At 35.4% G+C, this 27,904-nt stretch overlaps 2 protein-coding genes across 2 annotated transcripts; both read right to left on the bottom strand.

Moving 5' to 3' along the window:
• Positions 1–1,304: 1,304 nt before the first annotated feature.
• On the bottom strand, positions 1,305–11,290 carry LOC128989608 (carboxypeptidase B-like). Its single transcript, XM_054411541.1, has 5 exons — positions 11,206–11,290; positions 5,552–5,693; positions 3,303–3,531; positions 2,184–2,367; positions 1,305–1,657 (listed from the first exon to the last, which is right to left on the bottom strand). Exons 1-5 carry the CDS (start codon positions 11,228–11,230, stop codon positions 1,488–1,490), a joined length of 750 nt encoding a protein of 249 aa, XP_054267516.1. The 5' UTR covers positions 11,231–11,290; the 3' UTR covers positions 1,305–1,487.
• On the bottom strand, positions 7,743–11,868 carry LOC128989607 (tubulin-specific chaperone D-like). Its single transcript, XM_054411540.1, has one exon. It carries the CDS (start codon positions 11,643–11,645, stop codon positions 8,136–8,138), a length of 3,510 nt encoding a protein of 1,169 aa, XP_054267515.1. The 5' UTR covers positions 11,646–11,868; the 3' UTR covers positions 7,743–8,135.
• Positions 11,869–27,904: the final 16,036 nt, after the last annotated feature.

Here is a 27,904-nt window from a genome sequence, read left to right as displayed (position 1 = left end):
TTAAGTAGTATTTTGTCAATGAAAAATAAATGTTATCTGTCCTCATTCATTTAGGAGTTTGATTTTTAAATATCGTTTGGAAAGGAATAGGGCTTAGCTACGGTACTTAACCTGAGTGAATAAGTCCAGAAGCGAATAGATATACAAAATACCCCCGCCGCAGCAAATACTTAGGTTTGCTGCTACAGGGAATGTATTGAGGTGTGTTTTTATTGAAATATTGATAGCTTAGTACAGTAGACTCCCTCTTATCCGGACTCCTCAAGGCCAGTCCGGATAACAGTTTTTCCGGTTAAACTGACGTCCCCAAAAACTCGTTAAAACGGACCGTTTACTGTGATATTCAACTTAAATTTAGGAGAGCATTTTATTTAGACACGTGATCCCTGGTCTCAATTCTTTCCCACGAGAATAGTCATTTCTGTACCTTTACACTTCCTGCCGATCTAGTCCGGTTAAACCAATGTGCTGATAAAAATTGTCTGTTTAAAGAGATGTCATTTCCGCCTAATGTAGTCAGGAGTCCGGTTAAAAGGTGTCCCGATAAGAGGGATTCTACTGTATGAAATAAATAAAATGGGAAAAAATTTATTAAAATATATCCATAAACAAGCAAAATACAACAGTTTATTTATTCTCCATGAGAATAACATGTGATTTAAATTTACATTTTTTTTAAATATCTCCGTAACCATTAGGCATACAACAACGCTCCAATATACAAAATTATTTATTTTTTTAAGCTCTACAATATGATCATTTTTGCTCGAGCTGCACTTACGGACACATATAATATATATATATATATATATGTATGAAGATTAAACATTAATATACTTAGTACCCAAGTAAAATATATATATGAATTCGAACAGAGGGTGTTTATGGCCTATGGGTACCTCAAAACAAAAAAGTAAATCGGTCCCGGGTCCAGGTCTTACCATGAGTACTACATTACTCTGAGGTACTACTGTAATAGCTTATTCCCTATGGGAAATTTGCTAAAAGACCTCATTAAATTAATATATTTTTCGTTTGAGTCCATGTTGACCTTGGATCCTTAATTTTCTGAAGTAAGCAGAATTCTCTTTGCAAAAAATATAAATCAACCACACGGCTTTCCTTGTAAGTACATGAATTTTCCTAAAGCTAAAGCATTTCCCATGTTTGAATATTTTCATCTCATTCTATAACCTATACTTGTTTTAATTACAGTATTACCTTTGACTATTAATGTATTACTAAAATCAAAGGTAATATATGTAAACAATAGACACTCTTAACATTTAATACATTGTTTATTAACATAAATGTTTTGCCTCTTTGTAAACAAAATGAACAATATTATACAACCCTGAGACATTAAAACTGTATCTTTTATTGGTTTGTTTGTGTTAAGCTTTAAATGAAAAACCTTTCACAGAAAGGACATGGAAATTTTACAAAGCTATACAAATCAAGCATAAACATGTATAACAGGTAGAATGTCAATTTTTCACTTTTTGAGTAAGTACGGTGAAGGCTGCAAAAGCATCTTTTGATGCCTTCATAATCTCCGATGGTGGAAGAGAGAACATATACTCTCCAGTGTCTCTGAGTTCGAGAGTGTACGAGTATTTGATCTTTGCAGCTGCCTTCGCCCAATCCTGGGATCCTCCTGGAAACAACATTTATACTTGACAGAAATACACATACTATTTTCTTTACTGCTTCAAGCCTTAGTGGAACTTTGAGCTGTATTAGGGTTAAAAAACTTGAAGAAAATTAAACTGTTGGTAGCATTTAGTGAGAGTTCTCAAGTATAAAAATATTCTCTTTATCCAAGACCAAGAGTTTTAAACTCGTTTCCTAGGTAGGTGGGGAAAGGGTGGGATCTGAATCCAGACATTATGTAGCCTAGGTAGACATTAATACCCAGGTTTCCATAACAGATCTAATCCTCATGATGCTAATCAGCTTGACCATACATAATTTCTTTAAGGAGGAGTTAAGATAAAAGTTAGCCTATTTTATGTTAAGGTAAAGCATAGTTGCACTAATGACTGGCGTTTGAATTGGCAAGGAGAGCACACCAGATGTTTAGAGACAGTCAGTTTCATCCCTGGTGTGCATGAGATGAGGTTCTACCAAACAAATGCAAAACCAAACTGATAGATATTTTCTATGTTCATGACACTTCTTACCAGAAGCTATGTAATAAGATTCAGCCGCTCCTCCAAACTTGTATATTGCTTTATTTTCCAGCTTTATCTTGTAGGCCATGTAGTATGCAAGATCGTAGAGATCCTTGTAGTCAGATGGTCTAGTGTAGCTGTAGGCCCACGGAAACAACACGTTTTGGCCATAGCTGTGAAGACTCATATATCCCTGAGACAATCAAAATCATGCTGAATAGAGGTTACTTTTTAAATTAAATAGGATCATTATTTAGATACTCTATTCGTTGTTTGATTTTAAAATCAATTCTTGATTGATCATAATAGTGTCTCTTAGTATCCACATTTAAAAAATATAGACTACATTCTAGTTTCATTTTATTTCTGCAAAAGTGATAGATAACCCTAACATTTTAATGTTTTAGGATGATATGTTCCTTTGGTAAGCTCGTTTAAGTTTCCTTAAAGTAGGGCACAACAAATAATAGACCTCTGGTCTCAATGACAAATTGTCAAGTTAAAACAAGACTGGACATAAAGTTTTGTGATAGAGTGGATATCAATACACAATTAATCGAGCCCTTCTTCTGTCTTAATAAGATTAAATATAACCAAAGTAAAACTGATAACATCACAGGGTTCTCTAAAAAGTCTACTGTGCCCTGTTCTATCTAGTTCCCATCCACAGAATCTACTCTGGAAGAAGAATGTGAAAAGGTTTCTATAAAAAATCCCTTATTTGTTTTTGCAACAATCCTTTTTAGGCACTCGAGCAGAAAGCTAAATTGCTCAGATTAAATAACGGTATTCAAACTATTACTACTTGGATGCCCGAGATCTTAAATGACTTATTCTTCATATAACGAACAAAAATTTCCCTGCAAATGTATATTTTACGCTCTTCATTTGTCTGAATAGAGTTTTGTATCGTGATAGACAATTCCTGAAGCAACACTTGCAGTGAAATATGCATATTGGGTGGCTGTAGAGCTCCAAAAACTAGATTAATAATTAAAACAGATATGAGGGGGATAAGGCCCTGACACGTCAACCAAAGCTCACTGTGCATTACCGGTACCTATATAGTTTATAAAACTGGGAACAATAATCGATGGACATGGATGATTGAGTACCTAAAAATCTTACCTTAATCTCGCCAGTTTTGCTAAGCAAGTACTTTGACATGGCCTGAGTCTCGAGTTCTGAGAAGGGCTGAGCCCCGCGGTAGTTCATGTGGCAAGGGTCGGACCAGGAGTCTGGCCCCGCCCACTTATGGTTCCAGTTGCGGTTCAGATCCGTCCCCATACAACTCGAGCCGTTGTTGGCCGAACGGTTCTTTCTCCAGAAACGATCTGTGGTGTGTGAGTACTCGTAGCTAAAATGTGTGGGGAGTGACATTCATTGAATTAAAAACATTTACCCATAGCCAGCCTTACTCATGTGGGAAAGGTGCGGCCGCACAAGGCCCTGCACCTCAGGAGGTGCAAAATTTGGTGGAAAATTTAAAAAAAAGTGGAAAAAGTCTGTTTATTTAATCTTAATTTTTTATTATCTTTTGTGTGTTTTTATGCCATTGGCATTTTTTATAATTATGTCAATTATGGAAACAGAAAAAGACTTATATTATTAATTGAGATTTGTTTGTCGTTATTGTTCTAATACTAAATTTTCGTAGTAAGGGCCCAACCCCTGCTTGCTTGCACTGAGCCCTGCACTACCCAAAGCCGACTCTGTATGTACCATAACTTGATAATGTTCTGTTTAATGATTTTAATTGATTGTGCTAATTATTCACTAAGGATTTAAGCAATGATTAAGTCAACGATGGAAAAATGTTATCGTTTAGAAAGTTAAACATTTATGTTACATCCTCCTTTTTTCCTATCAGTATTCTTCCAAATTAAATTCTTAACTAAATTTCAAAATCTATTCTCAGATGATTTTGACTCTACTGACACATTAGATTTTATCCAAGTATTGTACTAAACGTAATTACTACGCAAGTAGAAAAGTAGAAAAATTCAGTAGAACTATTTTTGTTTTTTCCTACTATAGGCCAAGTTATTATGTAGTAGTAGGGGTCTTCTTAACAACAGTCTTATATACGGCTGTTGCTTTAACCAGCCTAAACTACCAAGAATGTTTACTTCTTAAAACAGCCCATTTTGTTAAAAACCAGTCTAACATGGCAGGAAGTGGAAGCCTTATCATATGCAGTCAAAATTAAAATAATTGAAACTTCTGCTAAGCCATAGCAACTTTCTTTCTGAAAGGTACAATACTTTATTTTTACTTTATTTGTACCTTTTGTACATTTTTGCTACAGTATTTACAACTGGTGTAAACACAGTAGGTTTTGTTATGTGCCCTTTGTCTTGGACATGAGCTTCATATTTATCTTGCAGAACCCATTATCAGCAAGGAAGGTAGTGATTCAATTACAGATTTTAATTTTGCTACTATGTTCAACTTTGTTGATCATTTTTATTCTTTTACTTTAAATGTATGTATGTTAAATTATGATCACACATAAATTACTCATTTATTTCGGAGCGCATCTAAAACCTCACAAATATTAGTTAGTTTTTCACTAGTTTTTCCTCAAACTGGATGGGAGTGTTGCATGACGTCCAAAACATAATTTTTGAGTTGTTGCACGACATCCAATACAAAATATTTGAGTGTTGCACAATGTCCAAGTGCCACGACGTCCAAAAGTACAGTAACTTAAAAAAATATAGTCTTTCTACAAGCTTTGGACGTCGTGAAACTGCGCACTTTATACTTTTGAAAAACTTAGTTCAACTTTGGCCTAGTTGAAAAGCACTATGTCCAAAGCTCTGTTAAGCCAGTTGCAAGACGTCCAATAACTCACCGCTGTTGGAGACGTCCAAAGCTCCTGCGTACGGAGCATGGTTTGATTAGGTTAAGATAGGTTAGGTTAGTATCCAATAAAGACGGTAAAACAGTACTCACAGTATGCATGCGCTTTGGACGTCATGCAACAGCACTGAGCTATTGGACGTCGTGCAACTGCTACCTTTTTCAAAGAATATAAAGTGTGCTGTTACACGACCAATCCCATGACGCTTGTAGAAAGAATATATTTTTTTGCAGTTACTGTACGTTTGGACGTCGTGGCACTTGGACATTATGCAACAGTCAAATATTTTATATTGGACGTCGTGCAACAGCTCAAAAATTATATTTTGGACGTCGTGACACTGAATAATATTATTGGACGTCGTGCAATGCATCCAACTGGATGAGGAAAACACCTGCAGTTCCCCATGAGAGAGACCTAAAAATTAAAATGAATCAGACCTATGTGTTCCAGATCGGTTTTTTATAAACATAGGTATGTATACTGTAGTCTAGACATGAATTCTCAATACCCATCTGGGTTGACGACAGGCAGTATGTAGTAGTTGAGGCCAGAGAAGGTGGAATTGGCATCGTCCGAGGAGAGATTGTCCAACACTTGGTGAAGGATGTACAATGCTGCGGCCGGAGTCACCCATTCTCTGGCATGGATACCTACACCATAAGCCATTCTACTTATAAACTATTCTACTTTCTATGGGTAGATATACCACAATAAATTCAATTTTCAAACAGCAAAATTATTAAATTGAAAATTTTCCCACCTTTAAAAGTATTTTTTTGACAAATTAGGCTATTTTTACCTCTGTCTGTAGTCCAAAATTTGCATCAACATTTGGTGCTGGACAGTTTTTGTTCAAGCGAAACATTGTCAAAGCGTGTACTATGCCAAAACATTAAAAGAAATATATACTTAAAACACGAAACATGAAACGGACATAACGATACCGTTAGCAGAACTAATCGCCAATCGGTCTCGTCTACGGCAGTAGCCTGCTGTATCATAGTGCTATCGTTGTAACTTACTATGTTATGTCCGTGTCGGTTTTTATGTATATATTTTTATTGCTTATGTACATGGTACATGCTTTGAAAATGTTGCACTAGCAACGGAACTAGCTAGCACCATTGTAATTGATAAAAATTTGGAGTACATACAGAGGTAAGAATAGCCTAATTTGTCATGAAATGATGCAAAGGCCTGTTAGATAGATTGTCATAAATTATTTAGTTCTGTTTCTCAAACCTAACTTTACCCTTACTGCTGTGTTTTTCGGGCTACACAAAGGTATAACCCTACTTCAGATTCCTCAATGGACGAAGGATTAAAAAAATATATAATCTAATAAAAATAGTTGTCTTTGGAAAGTATTCATTACATACCAACCCCAGAATAACCCAGTGAACTGCCAATATTTCGAAACATGTTTTCATGTCTACAGAGTTAAGCATTAAGTTATTAATTCATTTCCTGGTTAGTTAAGAGGAGCATTGCCTACGTATTCCTCTTTTACACTGTCAAACAAAAGTAGCCTATCATTTTCCCGCACCTCCATTTTCACACTAGAGCAAAAACCAAAAATTACCTGTATTCATTTGTGAATTTAGAAAATGACAGTTAAATATTATTGGGTGAATTCAAGTGGCGGTTCCAAGGGGGGGGGGGGCTATTGGAGCTAAAGCCCCCTCAATTGGATCCAGGAAGTATTAATTTAAATGAACTTTCCTGACAAAAACGTAATGGAGATTTTTGGACACAGATATAGACCTTAAAAATAGAATTTTTTCTGGAGGAGGATCCATCTCCTGGCGTTGCACCGTACATCATGGTTACCCCCCCCCCCCTCCCTTGACTCGGTCCTAGAACCGCCACTGGTAATTCAATATTTCTTATTCATTGAAAAGTTTTAAGAGTTATCAATCTCTAAAAGTATGAAACATAATTGTTGCTTATATACTCGTACAACTACACACACTATGCTGTCCGTGCATTTGGGTAAAATACTAATGCTTGCCATATATAACAAGTTAGTCATCAGTTTGAACCAAAAGTCTACAAGTTTTTTGAAAGTAATAAACTAGAGCATAACGTGGCTCTGACAACTGAAAGTTGTAATCTACTCATGTCTGAATTTGTGGTAAAAAGTTTGAGTTGAATATTGTTACAGGCTTAGAAGAGAAGAATGATTAAGTATTTTTTAAATAGTTTGATACACTATTTTTGCAGATATGTCTATGACTATCTTTGATCAAACGATAACTTTGGGCAGATATCTGAAATCCACTCAGCATAATATTTTCTACATGGCAGTAATTGAGTTTATCTTATAAATTAGCCTACTATCGGTGTTAGGCCAACAATAGTTTCTAACTTATAAGCAAACGAGTTACTTTGACATCAGAATTATAGCATACCGGTACCTAACTAAAAAATTATTTTTGTTTAGTTTAGCCTAGTATCAAATTCAAATGACCATGAATTGTTATGAGATTGGAAGACTGAAAAAATATTACTTAAATAACTTAGGCCTACTGATCGGAAAACCAGGCCTAACTTTATTTTAACAATTTAATGGTCAAAAAGTAACGTGATTGAGTTTAATAACTGTAGGTACCCTAGTTAAAATGACAAATACATATTCTAAAGAAGATTAATTTGGCTAAAACATTACCAGTTACATATTTTATAAAAATGTATTTATTTGTTGTTAATTAAGCCAAAATATAACAAAATGATTACTCTTTGTGCTCAACAATTAATTAATAGGAGTGAAAGTTAAATACTGTTCCTAAGTAGTAATAAACTGAAAATTTACATTTAACAACTGTCACTAGCCAGTTAAACATGAGTAGGCCCTATATATTGAAAAAAAGAACAAATAAAATTAAATAAACAATTAACTTAATCTTGCAAGAAGTTTCACAAAGAGGCATTGTAATACTCTTTTCTAAGTTCATTGATCCTAGCCTACTTAAGTGATGAAAAGAATCAAAGTACAAAATTAGTAAAAACATTAGTAAAAAATACCTTAGGAATGTTATAAAAAAATAAAGCTAACCTTCGATGCAGTAATACAAAATAGGCTTTGATCACAGTCACTTGTTAGATGGAGTCCCTGCTGTAGGCATTGGTATGTTGAGAAGTTGGCAGAGTTTGTTCCGCTGAGCTCTAGCAGCCTCAGTGCTCAATGTATCCCATTCAGTGTCACTCAGAATTGCCATGGCGTCATCTAGAGTAGATGGATCGACTCCACACTCCTCGCTGTATACAATCAAAGCTTCATACATCTTGGTCGCTGTTACTCTTCGTAGCCAAAGAAATCTATGACAGAGCAGGATGCCGAGTTGAACTAAGGAACGGCGGGAAACTTCTCCAGGCACTTGGATCAGCTGACAGAAGAAATCAACACTGGCAGTGAGTTTCTTGCTGTTCACAGTCTTAGCAATTTCAGTTTTGCCACACCGCAAAAGTCTTTTGGCAAATGCGTTTTGCGGGTCAATAAGGACAGGAGCTATAGAGTTTGAAGTAAGAAGTCGCTCCAGGAAAGTTAATAAAGGTATTGTGATCCTGTCTTCATGTTGGTATTGTTCAAAAATAGTTGCAACTGTGTCACACAGCCGCACTAATTCGGTGTGCTCTTGTTGTCTTAAATGATCAAAAAACGCTTGACTAGAATATTTAACCAAGCTTTCAGTTAGTCCTCCCACACTTCCGACGAGACCCAGCATGACAGCCTTTGTAAACTGGGGTAACGATAACAGTTGAATAAAAAGGGGAAACGTATCACATGCTGCAATCCAATTGATAGAATCACAACGATCTGCTGGAAATATTTCTTTGAGTTTCGCTTCGTCAGGAATATGAGGAACTGGCTTACCATCCTTATGCAGCAAACTGGAGAAAACTCTACCGGCATAACCTCTGGTGCGATCGATCTTTTCAACAGCTTGCTGGGATATCTCCACAAAAGATTGGCAGATTAAATCTGGATCAAGTACTTCACTCGCTTCATCTGTTGCTAATGTGATCACATCTTTAAGGCCTAACATCGCTGCTTCTCTCACCCAAGCTCCAACATCACCTCTACTGTCACTTGTGTAGTCTTTCATTCCATTCAGAAGAGCTTCTATTATTTCCACAACCAAACTGTAACAGCTCAAACCTTCATCTATCTTGTGCAAGTGAATGTTGAGACAAATCGATGACAAAGCTCTCAAAGCTGCAGCACGAGACTCTGCCCACTTGACTGATTCTTGTGTTATCTTGGAGCATTTAACAAGACTCTGAACCACTGTGGGGAGGAAGCCATGAAGCATAAAAGGAGGTAGTGAGCCGAGTGCTAAGGTATATCCCATCCTTGAAATTTTATTGCCAGTTTGTAATGTTGAGGTATATTTGTTGATTATGTCACTGCGGATGTCAACAGAATCTAATGAATAGTACTGTGTGCAAAGATGGGTTAGAGCTGCAGCTGCGGTTTGCCTCATCTCTGTACTTTCATGGCAAAGGCAGTCATCCAAGAGTTCTTGCCATTCAGCTACCACTGGCTTTCCATTGAATGGTAATTTTGCCCGAGAGCAATTTTCAATAAATGAGCAGCAGGCAATCTTCGTAAATTCACCACTTTGACCTCTCATTACCTGTCTTTCTTTAAGGTGAGAAACAAGATTCTCAACTTCATGTAACTGAGATGAATCTAAAGAAATATTTAGCAGGGACAGACCATGAACTATTTCGCCGAGAGCAAGAATGGCACCATGACGAGCGTTGAGATCAATGGATCTGATTAGTGAAAGTAAAGCCTGGAATCCGTGAGTCAAAATGTACTGAGGAGCACAAGGTGTCAGGTTAAATAAAGCCTTGGCAGCTAGGCTACGAATATTAGGGTCCCAATTGTCCACTTTACGGTCAAACAAATGATTAATGAATCCTTTTGTGTTCTCCTCAAACTGAGCTATATATACACTGATTTTCAGGTACGCATTACTCCTGATACCAACAGAAAAATAATCGGCTGTGGTCAAAATTTCAATACCGTGAGGAAAATTCCCAAGTCTCCCAACATTTTCTTGAAAAGCTGCTGCTGCAGCTCTCCTACAGTTTATCTCCCGATCAAAACAAGTAGCAATGAGTAACCCCTCAGCGATTTGTGTAGAAAAAGGTAGAATGATATTAGGATGATATGCCCTTGCAAATGCCCAACATACATAGCATGCTGCATCACGGACATTAGCGCCGACAGAATTGTAACCACGTGGCTCCTCAAAAGTTAAAGCTTTGACCACTAAGGGTACGACATCTTCTAACCTTTTGGGTAAAAGCAGCCCTCTTCTGGCAAGCTCAGCCAATGCCAGGCAACCACCTTGCCAAGCTCCATCTGAGTTTCTTGGATTTAAGAGTTCTAGAATGGAACAAACAACATCATCTCCACACTGTTTATTTAAACGAGACATCACCCGGCCAATACCTTTAGCTGCTGACCACCGTGTGGTATTGTTTTCATTCTTCAGGCCTTGGATTAAATATTCAATTATGTCCTCTATTTCAGAAGGGATATCAATATCATCATCTTCCTCTTGTTCATCACCACCTCCTAAGTCTTCGGTAGGGTTTGTGTTGGCTTGATCAGTTGCTTGGACATCTGCATTAGAGAGGTTGCTGGTCAAAGAGCGGCTTCCTCGATTGTAACGCCATGATGCTACTCTTGGTTTGAGAAATGTAAGACCAATCCTAGCAACTATTTTCATTGAAAACTTGCTTGATAGGGGATAGTAATCATCAAGACATTTAGCATCCATGACACAATGCAACAACTGTGGGGCATATGGAAGTAGGTCTTCACGCTTCCCGTGCTTCAAAATAGATGCCAAACATGCCAATGGCCCAAATCTTTTCCAAGATGAACCCTCAGTTATTTCGTCTGATACTTTTTCATTTATCCATTTTAGGAAATCAGCCAGATAAATTTCTTTGACATCTGAACGAGTTAAAAAGCGAGCTGAGAGAAAAGCGGCGCCCTCACGGCATTTATCCCCACACAGTAGATACTTCTGACAAACATCACACAATCTACCCATCACAGTTTTGCTTTGAGCTCCACTGTCGAGGCGAGACATGTGGAATGGAATCATAACAATGATTGATAGCCATAAAAGTAGACAATACCTTGTTTCCCAAGTAGCAGTATCATTGGAATCTTGCGCCTCAAGCAGCTGTAATGTAGGCTCCAGATCAGCAACTTCGTGTGGTAGGCATCGAACTATTACTTTGTATCCTCTGGTGTTAATTAATAAGAATAAATACTTGAAGGCTGTATGTTTTAGCTCAACTGCAGATTCTTGTCGTACAATGGAAACAATTTTTGAAAGAATACCATCCAAATAGGGATCCAACAAGTGCGGCTGTTCATTATATTGGCTGAATATTAGTTGAAACTTCTCATACGCTCTTTCAGCATCTCGCATTGTCGCTTCAGGCCCACAAATGTTAGAAATGTTGTTTAACATTTCAATAACCTCTTCATTTTCTGAGAATCTTTCTTTGGCACATATTAATCCGACTGATTCTACATTTTCGTCGCCGAGTGCATCACCTTTATCGCACATTTCGTCTAAAATGGAATGAAGAATAGGCCTAGGGCACTTACAAATTACTGTAAAGAAAAGTTAACGAACAGTTTATTCAATAATAAACAAAGCCACTGGCGTAAACGGGAACTTATTCTTGCCTTTATACTACTCCTAAAAAAGTCAATATTCATTCAAAGAAAACTTCCGAAACTTAAGATATTTAGTTACTTTCCAATTTCCATGACTAGTTTTAGGTTTATGTTCATTCAAAACAAACTAACAAACAAACTGAATCTGCTCTGCACAAACAAAAAAAAGCATTCATTTCATGACGATATGACATGACAATTGAAAACTGGAACTGAACTGAACTGACACTCTGAAATGAAACGATACAAACGAAAAATAAACGGTATCAGCATTCTGACACATACTTTCTCCCATAAGTTTGTCAACAACCTTTATCATGTGTAAGCGGTGAGAGTAAATATACGGAAATCCGATCGTTCGGGTCATTTTTGTGAAAATCCGATTTTTCCGTTATTTTATTAATCCACTTGCTAGGGGGGTTTCCGTGTGCATTTTATGTATAGAAAAACACCCTAAGGGATCATGTAGGTACTATGTGGGTTATCATTTCTCACCTGGGTGCCAGCTTGGCAGAGTGGGCATAACCTCAGAATTCGCCATTTTAAAAATGGTGGCGGCATTTATTACATGAAACTCATTGGGAGCTTATATCTCGAAAATGGTAATATATAGCGAGTTACTTTTACTACAATAAATGCTGCTTACACAATAAGGAAAAACTTTTGTATTTACAAAAATGACCTTACTATAACTATTTAGGAGTAGTTGGGCAATTTATGCTAATTTAACCTATACATTTTTACTCTGTTTGGAAAAAAATTCTATTATCTTTAAAACACTGTTCATTTTTAATTTTGCACATAGAACTTATTGCTCTTTACATTTAAGGTCAAAATACCCCCACCGAAGCAAACCTGCAGACTAAGCAAACATTTACCTGGCTGCATTTCTACTAAAATATTAGAATTGTCATATTTATTTAATTTTTATATTTAACCTTTACATTTTATCTCCGTTGCCAAAAAATCTAATAATTATAAAAAAAATTGTTATTTTGTAATTTGGCACATAGCACTATTTTTTCTTCGAATTTAAGGTAAAAAACTGCAAAAAGCATTCGAGAAGCTTCTGGCAGATATAGGTTATTAAAATAATATAAAATATTTTTTAATTAATTTTTTGTTATTACATGACGCATACAAATATAAAAATAAATATAAACCTTTCTATAAAATGAATTTTTGTAATTACAAATAATAATAAATCTACGGATGTAATAGAAATTATTATTATAATTCATAACATTTGTTATTAAAACGGCGATGGAGCGGGAACGGGACTGGCGGCAAAGTTGGTGCATCGGCCAAGCATTGACGTCTCGTTAACACAACCAGTACCTTGACATTGTCCTTGGTGGTAGGCTGCTTTGGACTGATTGTATTAAAATTGAACTAGTTTCGTGGATCATAACATTTGTTATTGGATCTAAATTATAAGCCTTTTGGGTTAAGAGGAATTAGATCTGTTCCCTTTTATAGTCATCAGAAAAATTAAACCGTTCACAATATACTTGTGTGCATTGCGGCAAAGAGTAACCACCATCACTGTATCCAAAACTCAAAGGATCGAGTTGAAAAACGTGTTCTTCCAAGCAATGGATTTGGATGTATGTACAATAGAAAGCACGTAAGATATGCTGTCTAGTAGCTCTACTAGACATAATTTCTTCTCGAGCAAAGGATGCAGTTCTTTAAGAGTATTCGTTGTACAGTGACAGTGTACGTATATCCAGTGTCTTAGATCATTCATAGTTTCACACTGAGTATCCCTCACTGATACTTCACTGTGTTTTTCAAACTTTATTCTATCTCTTCCTCCTCATCTTTTCCAAAGTCCATTAGCAAAGTACTTGGATTACATTTTAGGGTGGCACGCTTTGTTCCAAATTTGCTGGAAAAGTCACAGCCCGTTAAAATATGGAGTGCTGGGAGAACTGAGCAAAGGTTACTTCCAAGCCTGTTTGCTATAATGTGAACTAGTACATATCATGAAGTTCTGACTGAACCAAGTCGCATCCACAATTCCTGCAAACCTTCCGAAGAGAATCCATTCATAAAGTGTAAAGCCAACACTACGACATCTGTATCCGAAGACAGAACTACGACTTAATTTGATATAACTCAAGCAAAAATGATCCAATTTTAATGAAATTTATCACAAACATGTAAACCTAAGTTTTCAGACGAGTTCGGACTATTAAACCAGCACGATCGGACTATGGGAACGGGGGTTTATGGGGAGTTTTATGGAGTAAAAATTGATTTTTCCGATTTTCGACCCTAAAAACACGAAATTTTAGAATGAACCAAACCATTTTATAGAGCTCATAAAAGAAATAATTTTGTATATTGAAACAGTGTATGTCCAAAAGTTGCGGAGATAATTTAAAAAAAATTGTAAATTTAAAATGCCCATGTTATTCTTATGAAGAATAAATAAACTGTTTTAGTTTGCTTGTTTATGGATATATTATAGTCAAATTTCAAAATTTTTTTCATTCATAGTAAGCTATCAACGTTTCAATAAAAATATATAAAATACACCTCAGTACCTTCCCTGAAGCAGCAAACTTAAGTACTCATTACAAATCAATGTCATTTAAATAGGAAATCAATCTGTCAATTTTAATATTTTAGTAGAAATACAGCCAGGTAAATGTTTGCTGATTCTGCAGGTTTGCTGCGGCGGGGGTATTTAGACCTTAGATGTAAAGAGCAATTGGTGTTTTATGTGCCAAATTCAAAAAACAGTTTTTTTTAAAGATATTAGAATTTTTTTTGTCAAACAGAGTAAAAATGTATAGGTTAAATTAACATAAATTGCTCAACTACTCCTAAATAGTTATATTTAGGGCATTTTTGTAAATATAAAAGTTGTTCCTTATTGTGTAAGCAACATTGATTGTAGGAAAAGTAACTCGCTATATATTACCGTTTTCGAGATATAAGCTTCCAATGAGTTTCATGTCATAAATTCCGCCGCCATTTTTAAAATGGCGGATTCTGAGGTTATGCCCACTCTGCCAAGCTGGCACCCAGGTGAAAAATGATAACCCACATAGTACCTACATGATCCCTTAGGGTGTTTTTCTATAAATAAAATGCACACAGGAACCCCCCTAGCAAGTGGATTATATGGGGTTTTTATGGGAAAATAACATAATTTACAATAACTTTTGAACCATAATTTTTACAGAAATGGGATTTGTACCATTTTGTTCAGAATATAAAGTACTAAAACATACAAAAATTTTATCAAAATCGTTCGGGCCGTTTTTGGGAAAATCCTATTTTTCCGGTATTTTATGGGGTTTTATGGGAAAATTCCCATTAAAAATAAAAATTTTTTAAAAATGAAAAAAAACTCTAAAAACTTTAAGGACTATAACATACTATGTTAAAATAAAACCGTATTTTTTTCTAAAATCCCATTTTTCGCTATTTTATGGGGTTTTTATGGGAAAATAACATAATTTGCCATAACTTTTTAACCGTAATTTTTACAGAAATGGGATTTGTACCATTTTGTTTAGAATTTAAAGGGCTACAACATACTAAATTTTTATCAAAATCGTTAGGGCCATTTTCGAGAAAATCCAATTTTTCCAGGTTTTATGGGTTTTTATGGGAAAATCCCCATTAAAAATCAATATTTCAAAAAAATGAAAAAAAAGCCTGGAGATACCACGGATTAGAACCTACATACCAAATTTCATCAAAATCGGACCACAGGTGTAGTCCCTAGCTCTGTACACATCCAGACACACACACACACACACACACATACGGGGTTTTACCGAATACTCGCAAACACCTAATTGTGGCATCTTTCAACCTGCGGCCACCAGTGGATGAAGGAAGGTGGTAGAAACATGTCTGCATCGATATTTTTAATGAACACTCCATTTTAACATCTAACATTCCAGTTTTTAAATTGTGGCACCATGCCACAAATCGGTATATATCAACAGTGTGTGGACAGGATGCCACTAATGCGTTGTAGTGCTTGAGCGGTGTGTGCGCCCCCCCCTACTTCTCGCGTGCGCTGTTGCCAGTTCTCCGTTCTAGTTCCTTCATTCCGTTCTGTATTCATGTGGCTATGCCCTAGCCGCTGTAGCTCATTTCCCGCGCTCATGACGTCGTATTTTATTAGTGTAAGGATTTTATATGAAGTTTTTTTCAAAGCTCCAATAATTTTTACAATTATTAGATTTAAAGTCAATGGACCAAATGAAATGTCGTGAGGATTACATAAAACTACATGCTATTTTGTTGATATTTTATCGTCACATTGTATGTATGGTTTACGAACTGAGATACTTGGAATAAAGGCCTTAATGTGCTGGGTAAATCATCAGTTTCATGGGAATATACAAGAAATCTATTCTATCTATATATTAATTACGTAAGCCGATTCTTTGCGTCAAAATTGTGGGCGACTGGGAAGTCGTAGAACGACGTGAGAGGGCTCAAATTAAAGGTCTTTATCCCGTGACGGCGGGAAAAATAGTGAAATTCCCAAAATCTTAACACAAAATTAGATATAACGTACAATGTTAGCATTAGAAAGCATTTACTGCTGATTTTTGTTTACTTCAATCCAGCTGATCGTGATTTTATCATTAGCAAGTAAGCTTACAATTTGGATTACTCATTTGCCAGTCAATTCTGCAATGTAATGTATACTATATAAAACCAACTATATAAAGGGATAACGTTACCTTTAATAATCAAGAATTTTTAGTTATGTCAAAGTTGAAATAAATTGTTTTCAAGATTTAAGAAACGATTCAAGATTAAAAGAAGATCTTCTTTGTTTTTATTTCAAAACATATGTAAAAGATTTATTCCAATTTTTTTTTAAATTTACTAACATTTATATTTGAGATTTATTGTAGTGTTTAATCAATATTTTGTATGAAGTGGAATAACCTCAACGGTTACTCTTAGAAAACAATTTGGGAATAGAGATGAAGTAGGTTCGTACAGGTATTTAAACGAACCAAAAATATTTAGCCTATGTCGTGATTAGTTTCGATAACTGGGTAATGGAACCCTAACTAGCCGCAAAATAGATAAGTAATTAGACGTTGACTAGGCCCTTTTTTGGTAGAATATGTAAATCAATCGCACCTTTAGGAGGATTAACACCCCATATACTTACACTAGGCTAATAGTGGTTTTTTAATGTTGATCACAATCAAATTTAGGTCCAAGTTCTGTCAATGGGATGCCTTTACTTAAGAATAATTTTGTTAAACCTTTACAAAATGAGCATAGACTTAGAAATAATAACTGGGTAGGGTATCTCAACACACCATTTTTTTCCTTTTCCTATTTGACGAAGACAATTTCCAATACTGTATTTCAATCGGGGAAGCCTTGTTATCAGCATTAACCAAAAAACCAAAGCTACCTTACTAAACCAATATTTATTCATAAACATGTTTGCTGCCTTTAGCAGTTAAACCTCTGGAATCATTCAAATTCTTTATTGAACATAACGTTATCAACAAAAGCAAACAAAGACAAACAACAAACTGTTTTGTTTTTTTTTTGCACAAAAGATATGTTGTAGTGGGATATCTAGGCCTATCCTGACATATAGATAATTTGATTCTGAGTTTGTTTAAATATTCCAACAATAATTCCTTTTCCGTTTAAGCTTTATAGGGACTATGTCCCTACAAGCCACTAGTTTATATTAAAATACGCAATAAGTATGACTCCGTTTTTTCTGTATGCATATAATTAATTCTTGGTAATGTAAAAGTATGCGTAACGAATTTTTCACCTCACTATGATGTTTTTAGCTGTTTTACATACATTTAGCTGGTTTATATTGGTGGCTGAAAGTTACGTTTTGCTGGCCATGCCAGCTGTCATCGTCATATGGGGACCGAGCAGGGGTTTACATCCCTAGGGCCGCAAAATCACTTGTTCGCCTTTTACTTAAAACATTAATGTATATTAAATGCACAAGCTGTATCCATGGCATTGCAATAGACTTGTTTTTTGTCACAGCTGCCTAGACAACTATTTATTGTTATTTTTGATTTTGCTGATTCCTCGAAATATTTCACATAAATAAGAGGGACGTTATATTGCAAAACATACTTGGGTGAAAAATAGCGTTCGTACCACGAGCCAAAATGGGTTTGCAGCTCTCGATAGTTTCACGTTCTCGAATTCGTCTCGAACTAAAAACCCGATCTCGAGTCGGCAAAACCTCATTTTCGGCCCTAGGTACGAAATATACTATTTTTGTACGTTGGATTTAGAGACCCAAACTTGGTAGGGGTATCCAAAGAAACGTCTTGGTCTGTAGATGAGTTAGGTATCAAAAGAAAGACTAATCAAAATCCCTTAGGACTCTGCCCCAGAAGCCTTTAAAGATCCCTCCACAGAGCTGTTTACATTTTGGCCATGTGAATAATACTTTTTAATGAAACAGCTGTTCATTTTTAAATTGTATTTCAAACAACACACATTTATTGGGAGTTACTGAATTCTACCAAATAAGTATTTGCAATCTTATTTTCAGATTTTAAAATTGATTTTCTTCTTTATCATGTCGTGTTTTGCAATATAACGTCCCATTACGAAATCAGTGGAAAGTCCTTTTATCACAGCAATTCTTAAATTATTTCTTATTGAACTATCTTATATCACTTGCACGGGTTGGTGTCTGCCTTTTTCACCACTTTTGCCTATATTTTATCATATTATACGGTACTACACATATCAAATATTTATGTAGAAATATCTGCTCTTATCGTTTCTAATAAAATCCAAACATAGAAACTTTGTCTAAAATGGTACCCACCTTGACAAATTATTTGCACCTGCCTATATTACGGACTTTAGCGCACTGGTTTGGTAACATTATTGAAAATAACACGACATTTTGGCTGTAAAAAATGGTACAAAGAGAAAATACTATTTAAACAGCTACTGTCAATGCGGAGCGAGCGAAGCTCTTTGGGATCAACTTCAATGCAACAAATAGAGAAACATCACTCAATAACGGCTGAACGCATTTCAGCCAAACTTAACAAAATTACTTAGACTAATAGTGAGATGGTTTTTAAACAAAAAAATTTCAATTAGATAATGCTAATGCAATTTAAATCGAACTTAAAATTTCCAATATTTAACAAGGAGCGGAGGGATACGGACCAGTGACTACTTTCCTCGGAACCTATTTGTGTTGCCGGCTGATTAGAAACAGCCAATGTAAGGCCCCGGCCACACGAGGCGAATTTAAGCCGCGCGGCTTATCTTCGCGCGAAGTTAAGCCGCGCGAAGTACCTGGCCACACGGGGCGGATGAACCGCTTCCTGTTGGGTTTTCCCAGTATCAGTACTCTATTAAAACATAGTTCAGTTCAATCTTTTTAGTCATGTACGAATCACTTATGTTAGTTTATGCATTAGAAGCGTAAAGAAGAAATAATTAGATTAATTCTTTCATAACGGAAAAACCATATGTGTTCTAAACCTTTTACGAGCACATACAACTAAAGAAGATACACTAATGAGAAGTTCAATTAGTGCTTAGGAACGTCTGACAACAACATTAAACATTGTTTGAACACCACAAAACCGATAACAAACACACAAAACAAACTAAAAAAACACTGGAAATGTCCGGAGAATATCTCCAATAAGAGCGGCTGCCGCGCGGTCGAACCGTATCGTGTGGCCACTCTCATAAGACTACGTGTGTCATCCCCTCCAACGCGGCTTAACTTCGCGCGGTCGAGGGACGACATGTCGCGGCTCAACCGCAGATGCGGCTAAACTTCGCCTCGTGTGGCCACTCTCATTTGATTCAATGTGTTGTCGAACCCCTTAACTTCGCGCGGCTTAACTTCGCGCGGTTAAACCGCCTCGTGTGGCCGGGGCCTTAGAAATCAGGATTTCGAACAGTCTTGCTGTTAATCTGCTGGACAATAGTCAGTGCATTACCAGATTAAAAAGTGTTGTGCATGTGCTGGACCTAAGCTACAGATTTCTGTAAATATTTAAATGATTGTTCCAATTTTTGGCAATGCTTGTTGATGAACAGGTGCTTGTTTAATGTTTCCTGACATTGTTTTGATATATGTTTTACTTATTGTCCTCATATTTGAACCGATTGTAAAATAAATTCTGATAAAAAAATAAGCTATATATCTAACCGCATCGAAATCGATATTTAATCCGATAATACCTCACAGGTTATACTATGTTGAATTACATCGACGGTGCAGTAAGTTATTACACTTAAAACGCAGATTAAACACTGATCTAATTTAGGCATGTGGTAGGTGGTAGGTGAAGGTAGGTCGGGGTTTATGAGTATTCGTGACTACATTAAGTGTTTTAAAGTAAGGTTGGATTAGGGAGGTAAAGTGTAGGTTATAGGTAGGTGATCGGGCTGTTTATTTGTGTTGCACCATATAATTTTTATCTTTTGGAATATTTGGTTAAACGGGTAAACGATTTGAAAAATGCTTGCGTTATGGTCTTAACAAGCCATCTACAGTATTCTAGCATTGACTTGATATAAAGTCAATGATTCTATCAAATTACTACATAAAAACCAAATGAAAAGAACATTTTTGGATTTGGACCTTTGACCATAGCAAAACTAACATATAATTTATGAAATGTGAAAAGTTGTATAGCATTAAATACTATTCTGTAATATTAATAATTGTTCGGCAAATCCTCATTTTAATGGCTCGGTTGAAAATGGAATCTGTATTTTGTGAAACAGTAATTTGGTAACAATCCAGTAATTTCAAAAGTTGATAACAGTAGCCTATCCTATTTAAATACTGTTATTTGATTGCCAAGCCACGGACTATACATACGTCCAGTTACAACCGTAATAAGTAAATAATTAATTACCTGGGCTAATAGAAGTACACTTTTATCCACGGTATGGATAATTGGCTAGGCCTGTCCAGAAGTAGGCTACGAATTTCTAATCATCATATTATCTACATTGTATATTATTTAAGACATGTCTTCCCTTCTTATTGTTATTCTGTTTTCACTTAAATCAGCTGAATGCGATGTTTACTTATTACTTATGTTTAGGCCTACATTTCAGCCATCTTATTTTGTTGTTCAATAAGTAAGTCTTTTTGAATTTTTTACATTTTTACACATTGAAATATATAATTGATAATTCAGTTCATTTTAGTCTTTTAAAGGTGTTTTACATTTGAGTCTCACATTAAAATAGCCCTAAGCTTTTCGTAGGCCTATGTTTTATCTTTGACTATCAATACAACTTACAGACATTCCATCCCCATGTTAAATTTGTAGCAAGCCTTTTTCATCAAAATCTTCTGTATCCAATGGCCATTATTAAGAACAATATTAAAATGCTGTCTCTAAATCGTCCTAATAATGGTAGAAGACGTACATTCTAGTTACATTACAATAATATCCTCCATCATATCAAGAATACTTGGTATTAACAATCATAAATTATTTCCAGCAATGAAAGCTGAGCTTACCGATTGCAAGGGTTGAAATGAAGACAATTGTTTATGTTGCACAGTTGAATTTAAATGTCAAATTTCCCCTCCTGTTGTTATATTTTAATACTAGTTTTTTTAATAATTACGTTTTTTTATACTTCAATACTTTAACCGATTGTAAGGGTGAAAAATGAAGCCCAATGTTTTTGTTGTGGGCTACAGTTAAATTTGGATGTTAATATCAGATTCCAACTACTGTAATATTTTCCTGGTCAAAACTACCATAATGCACTTCTGGAAGAGGTATCTGAATAACAAGATGTAGTAAAACAAATTTGAATTATTATAATTTTAACCAATAAAACCAGCATTAGTACATCTATTGAGTTTTTACATTTAGTTACTTATACAAATATCAAATCACGTTTTTCCGCTCAACTGGCTTTCACCTCTCTGAAAGCAACCCTAGTAATAATATGTATTTTAATTTAAGTACCGTACTTTAATTGATTCGGTTATATGTTTACCTCATATAACATTTGAACATGGATTGAAACATTAGATGTCTTTGGAATACTCTGAGAGTGAGAAGCAAAACATAACTTTCAGCAATGATGCATCGAAATCTACCTTTACTGAGTGATGTAGGCCTAATTGTAAAATATTTTGTCAACATGACTAAAATGTTAATAAAATAAATGTCAGCACGAAATAGTTTGTAAGATAAAAAATCCCAGCATAGACAACTTATATAGTGTTCTAACCTAAAACATTGTTATTGTTTCAATGTAAAAATTCAATTGATACAAAGTAACTACGTTACCAATTTATGTTTGTAAACAAAAATACATTTTTTAATGGTGGCATAAAAACAATTTAAATAATTATTAACTACACAAATTATTTTTAATGTAAAACATTGTTCACCACTCGGAGCAAAAGCATATTATTTATGGTATGTAAATTGTTTTATAGTACGTGGCAGTACAGTATTATTAGTTTATTAGTTGCTTGTTGCACTGTTCTACACACTGCTCAAGCGCTACAACTCATTAAGTGGCATCCTGTACACACACTGTTGATATATACCGAATTGCGGCATGGTGCCACTATTTAGAGTGTGAGCTGGCGCGAGAATTGGCAACGTGGCATTAGGAAAGTTATAGTTCCGGCGGACGGCGCGAGGCGCGCTAGCTACCTGTATGGTTTCGTGTTCCACAATTCGGTGTGTACCTGCGCTACTTAAACTCACATCAACGAGTTCAAAAATACTCAATTGTGGCATGTGATGTTTAAACGACGTAATAATGCTGGAAAACCTAAAAAATGATGGAATTAGCTGTGGCACCCTGAAAAAGGTGCCACAATTTTTGAAGGTGCCACAGTACGGCCGTGTGCCTGTGAAGGATGCCACTATTCGGTGAATACAGACACACACACACAGACATCACTTCGAAACCCACTTTTTTGGGTCTAGGGGGGCCCAAAACGAATATATCCACTCAAACTCGAAAATTTTGACGAAAACAATACTTTCTCCATATACAATGGTATAGGGGGAGAAAGTAAAAGGTTGATTTTGTTTGACATGTGGATTGTGGCATTGACTATATAACACTACTCCACTACTGTAGTGTTATATAGTCAATGATTGTGGATAGCAAACAATACCATGATACCGATTTTTGACATTATGTGAAGCCATAAAACCATTGATTATATTTTTGAAAGGGGGATAAACACGAAACCATAAAACTAAAACCTCTTGTTATGTTATTTAATAAAATGTGTTGTAACTGGATTCAAAAATAATTGTAAGCGTACTCATTGACCTTGGATCCTTCAAATAAACTTCTCATGCTATTATAAAATTTGAAGTTTAGTGTTTGCGATGTTTGAGCGCTTTCAGGCTCGATTTCATAATTTGTGTTTTACTCTCCAGTTATTATAATTTATAATCCCACTGGAAAACAAATAATTTATAAATAAGTAGTTAAAATTGATTTAAAATCGGTCGGATGAAAAAATCCAAATACAAGTAAACAACAAAAGTAAAACACTCCCTATATATATAAATATGCCCTACATTGTCCTATCTTCTAGTTACGCTAATGGTGGCTGGGAAGCGTATTTCAAGTTTATTTGAATTATTTGTTAATTATTATTCAATAATGTTTCAGGGTAGAGTAGCTTAGACTAACCAATATATACGAGTATGTTTAATCCAGTTTCTCTAGCTAATTTGATAATTTTTATGATCTTCTAAAGCATCTTCCATTTTTTTGAGCGTTTACCCCAAATTTTACCAACTCAAATAGTAAATATTTAAATAAACAGAGAGATTCCAATAGCATAAACTTTAAATAATAATCGTTTCACGAACTCTAAATTTCAAAAATGTCCTAACGGAGTATGTTTTATCCGTGTTAAAACGCTCTACTTATATTAAATACTATTCGTGTTTGATGAACAGTTAATTTTGTTATTTTTTTGACAGGGGTTAATTTTGTTGCTTTAGACTTTGCTGGTTTTACTAGCTCGAAAAATCACTAGGTAGCTCCAAAAGTACAGTCCCGGCTAGTTAGTTACTGAAGGAGTTGTCACGCTCCCGCAGATTGGCAGATTGCATTGCAGGCACCGCGCCCGCCAAGGTTAGGTCAGGTTAGGTTGGATAAGGTTATCAACACTAATTTCTTTATACTGTAATGCATTAACGGACCCACAATGGTGTTTGTTTCGTAATTCGTGGTGCGTGGCTGACAACGCAGAACGTGCGTTGCCAGGAATCTGACCTATGCAACACCTGCAGTAACTTCTGGCATGGACTGTACTTTTGGAAATGGTGAACTTTGGAGCTCGTGAAACGCTCTGCTAGTGCTAACTGCTTATTAAATTAATACCATTTGAGTTCGTGAAACAATGCTCCCCTATTTAAAATGTATGCTATTGGACTTGGTGAAATTTGGAGTTCGTGAACCTCCACCCATTTTTTGTGTACCGTACTGATCACAACCAGGAGTATTCTAATACTATCAAAATGAGAAACATTGCAATTTGTTAACAAAAATGTTGCCCTCTAAAGTATTAACAAACTAACCTCCATCCACCCAAACAGCCTTGGATGAGACATTGTCTTTGCTGCCAGTAGTTATCTTTGCCACTATGAGAGGTTGATGCTCAGCAGAGTATCCGATGGTTTCAACAGTCATATGTTGTGGGTAAGTCCTCTCGAGATATTCCAAGTATCTTAAGATGACGTCTAGTCGGTAATATTTGTCCCAAGTGAAGCAAGATCCTGTATTTGTAAAAACACCGTTCCTAAAAATCTATTGGTTACCTTTGTAAGCTAGCTAAATAAAACTATGGTATCATGGTTTTACAGTTTTGTATATCAAAATAATGCAACTGGTGTAAAAACACAAAGTACACATGATTTAAAAATGAATTATGTATATTTTGCAATTTCTATTGGTACTGTACTCGTTACGAATACCGGTACTGATTTTCTATTTTAAGTAGGCTGTATCAGTAAAAGAGTTATTTTGATTTACAATGGTTTTATTAAATGACTTAATTGTGATGATAACTGATAAGATTGAGAAAAGATTTTATCATCACACAGTACAGAAAGTATCTATTTTCAACAACAGAAAATAAATTTGTTTTTAACCGACTTCCCCACTACCAACGGGTAGTGGAGGAGGTTCTCAATTCGTGTGTGACAAACACACACACAGACAGACAGACACCACCTCTTAAACCTCCTCTTTTATAAATATAGATATAGAGATATAGATATGGATAACTAAAGGCAATAAACCCCATTCCACAACTTTGTTGTAAATTTAGTTGCTCAATTGCTCTTAAACACGTGTTTAGTAGTTACCTTTCTCACAAGTAATGTTACTAGTCTGGTTTGCTACCACATCCATTTCTAGTTCGTTGTCGATCATTTTTTGAACATTTTCAACCATAACCTTGTAAGTCATGTTCATATTCATTATATCTTCAATAGCGATAGAGTTGTTCATCAGCATCAAGTCAAGGGAGTCACCAGCAGCACCCACTATGTCAATACCTGTCAGAATGGTTCATGAGTAATATTTTACATTTAAATCGACAAAAGCTGAATTATTTCCTAATCGAATGATCTTTCATTGGATAATTGCATACTTTTCCTTCCCGAATGTGATTGAATTTTGTTAAATCCTCTACTTAATGAGTTAGGAATCATCTGTATTTTTGACTTTGACACATAGCCATTTCCTGGGATCCACGGAAAGTAGGAAGTCACAATTTGGTAACACTTGTTCATATCGCAGAAGATTCTCCTCCTCTTTCAAGATATTGGTACAGGCTTCCTCATGTGCCCTTTTCACCCCCAGAGAACTGTGCTCAGGTTTGTTTATTACCTTATAATTATCATAACAACTAAAGGAGTAAAAGTCAGTGAAAATACGAAGTCTAGTATGTGTACCTTGTGGGAATATATGCATCAAATTTCAACTGCACAATATTTTTTAATAACAATTTTGAATGATGTAATTATTTGGTTACTTAAAATATATTTTCTTAATCATGGTAAACAGCTATCGAGTTAGGTACGTTTGTTTGAGTTAAATAGAAATATACAAATACTATATTTGCATTTAGTTAAACACTCTTGTTGGAACTTTTTATTCCATTATTAAAATATATACTTTACTTACTTTACTTTATACTTTCTTTTGAAATGTATATATATATTTAATTCAATAGGTTTCGATTCGATCCTGAAATTTAATCTTTATACTAGTCTATTAATTCAACCTCTCTTAACGTTTCTCTCATCTAAAAAAAAAATACTCCCAATCTAACGTTTCGAAATAGTTATTTGTGTAACTAGTGGTGAAAGTGGCACTTTGCTGCACACGAGAGCAATGTTTACGCACGAGCCGCAGGCGTGTGCGGAATGATCTCGAGTGCAGCAAAGGCCTTTTTCACTCGTGTTACACATTATATTTTTCCTACAGTCACTATAAAGCATATAAATAATTAGTCTTTCAAACACTATACAACACGTTTTTAGGTTCAGCTGGCAACACAAATGGTGCCCTAGAGACAGTAGTACCCGCGGTCCGTATCACTCCGCTATTTTTCCTCGGCAAGAAATGTGCTCCGCGTTTTGAGAATATAGTACCGTATGGTTTTGTAATTTGAAGTGGTTTCCGCGCCTAAAAAAAATGCTTTAAAGGTATTTTCTTGTTTATTAAGATCGTAGGAATGTTTTTAAAACGTTTAAAAGAAAAGTCCAGAAAGTTCAGAAATACCGAAACGATAAACACGAAATGACAGGTTAAATCGTAGTTATAATAGTCAATCAGCTGCTCATAGTATTATTATCTTTAAGTGTTGCCAACCTATTTCCAAGCGTACACTGATTACGTGCATAATAGAACCACGCTGTTTTGTGTTGTTTCGTTGGAATCCTGATGTGCGGCAAAGTATAAACCGTACGACAAAGTATAAACCGTACGGCAAAGTATAAATATGCAGCAATTAGCAGCTTTCTGTACTATAAACAGTACAAGGAAGCCAACTTTGTCGGGTGACTGTAGGAAAATATATTTTTCTTTAAAATCTTAGTTTAAAAAAATACCTCACCATCCATCTCGCCCATTATTCCAGTTGCCTCCAAATCTTCAACAGTAACATTGTTGACCCTGATCATCTGGGAGTTGGAGTAGTCAGGTTGTACAACTTCACCCAGTGTTACCACAACATACAGCAACATTGCTGCCACTACCACCACTGAAGACAACATGTTCAACACTAGATAGGCTCAGGATCTTCATCCTCCAAAACTCATGGCCTTTGAGGCTACCTTGACCATCTCTCACTGGGAATTAAAGCCTAATTACATTTACAGTAGGCTATCTGCAAGACCCTCAACTGTGGTTACGCATTTAGTTACGACAGGGTCATGCAATAGTGGTTAGTTTAGTTTGTCTCCGTTGGTAGGCTGTTATGCAAATTTGGAATTGTGTAAGTGTGTGTGTGTGTGTGTGTGTGTGGGGATTTTGAAATTGTGGTGACCCTCTAAGGTTTTATGTTTTGGATTTTGTAATTGGTTATATTTTATAGCTTTAATGAGGAGGCTGCCTATGCATTTTCCAGTAGCTAGGAGTAGAGAAGTTGTGTTTTACAGGATAAAAAAGTTGTATTTTTGGCATTTTGTTAGACACCTTTGATCAAAATTTACTTAAAAGTAGTATTTTTTTGTGAAAATCTTTGTTAATGAATTGCAGAAGTTAATCAAGATACAAAACTTAATTGATATATGTGTACATCTTGCTCACGTTTGAAAATCAATACATTTTGCTGTTTGGGATAAGTACGAAAAGTAAATTCATGTAAATCTCCTCCAAGTCTTTTAAAATAGCATAAACAAATCTTATAAATACTTCTGATTATTCATTTGCGTCGTCTTCGACATTACAATAGAAACTGATACAGATTTTAGTAAATGAAATGCATTAGCATAGTTACAATTGAACAATTTTGAATTATTTTTTTTTTAATTGGATTTAAATACAATCTAACGTTATTGCATTGTTATTTTTACCTGGGAATTGGGGTTTGAACCCTAAACGTGCAATTTGCGCATGGACCCCTTTGTATTAATTTCA

The sequence above is a fragment of the Macrosteles quadrilineatus genome, unplaced genomic scaffold (genome assembly GCF_028750875.1).
Source record: "Macrosteles quadrilineatus isolate MER2022 unplaced genomic scaffold, UCM_ALF_1.0 Scaffold_3__2_contigs__length_128488019, whole genome shotgun sequence".
NCBI lineage: Eukaryota > Metazoa > Arthropoda > Insecta > Hemiptera > Cicadellidae > Macrosteles > Macrosteles quadrilineatus.
This window is presented reverse-complemented; position numbering and strand designations above follow the sequence as displayed.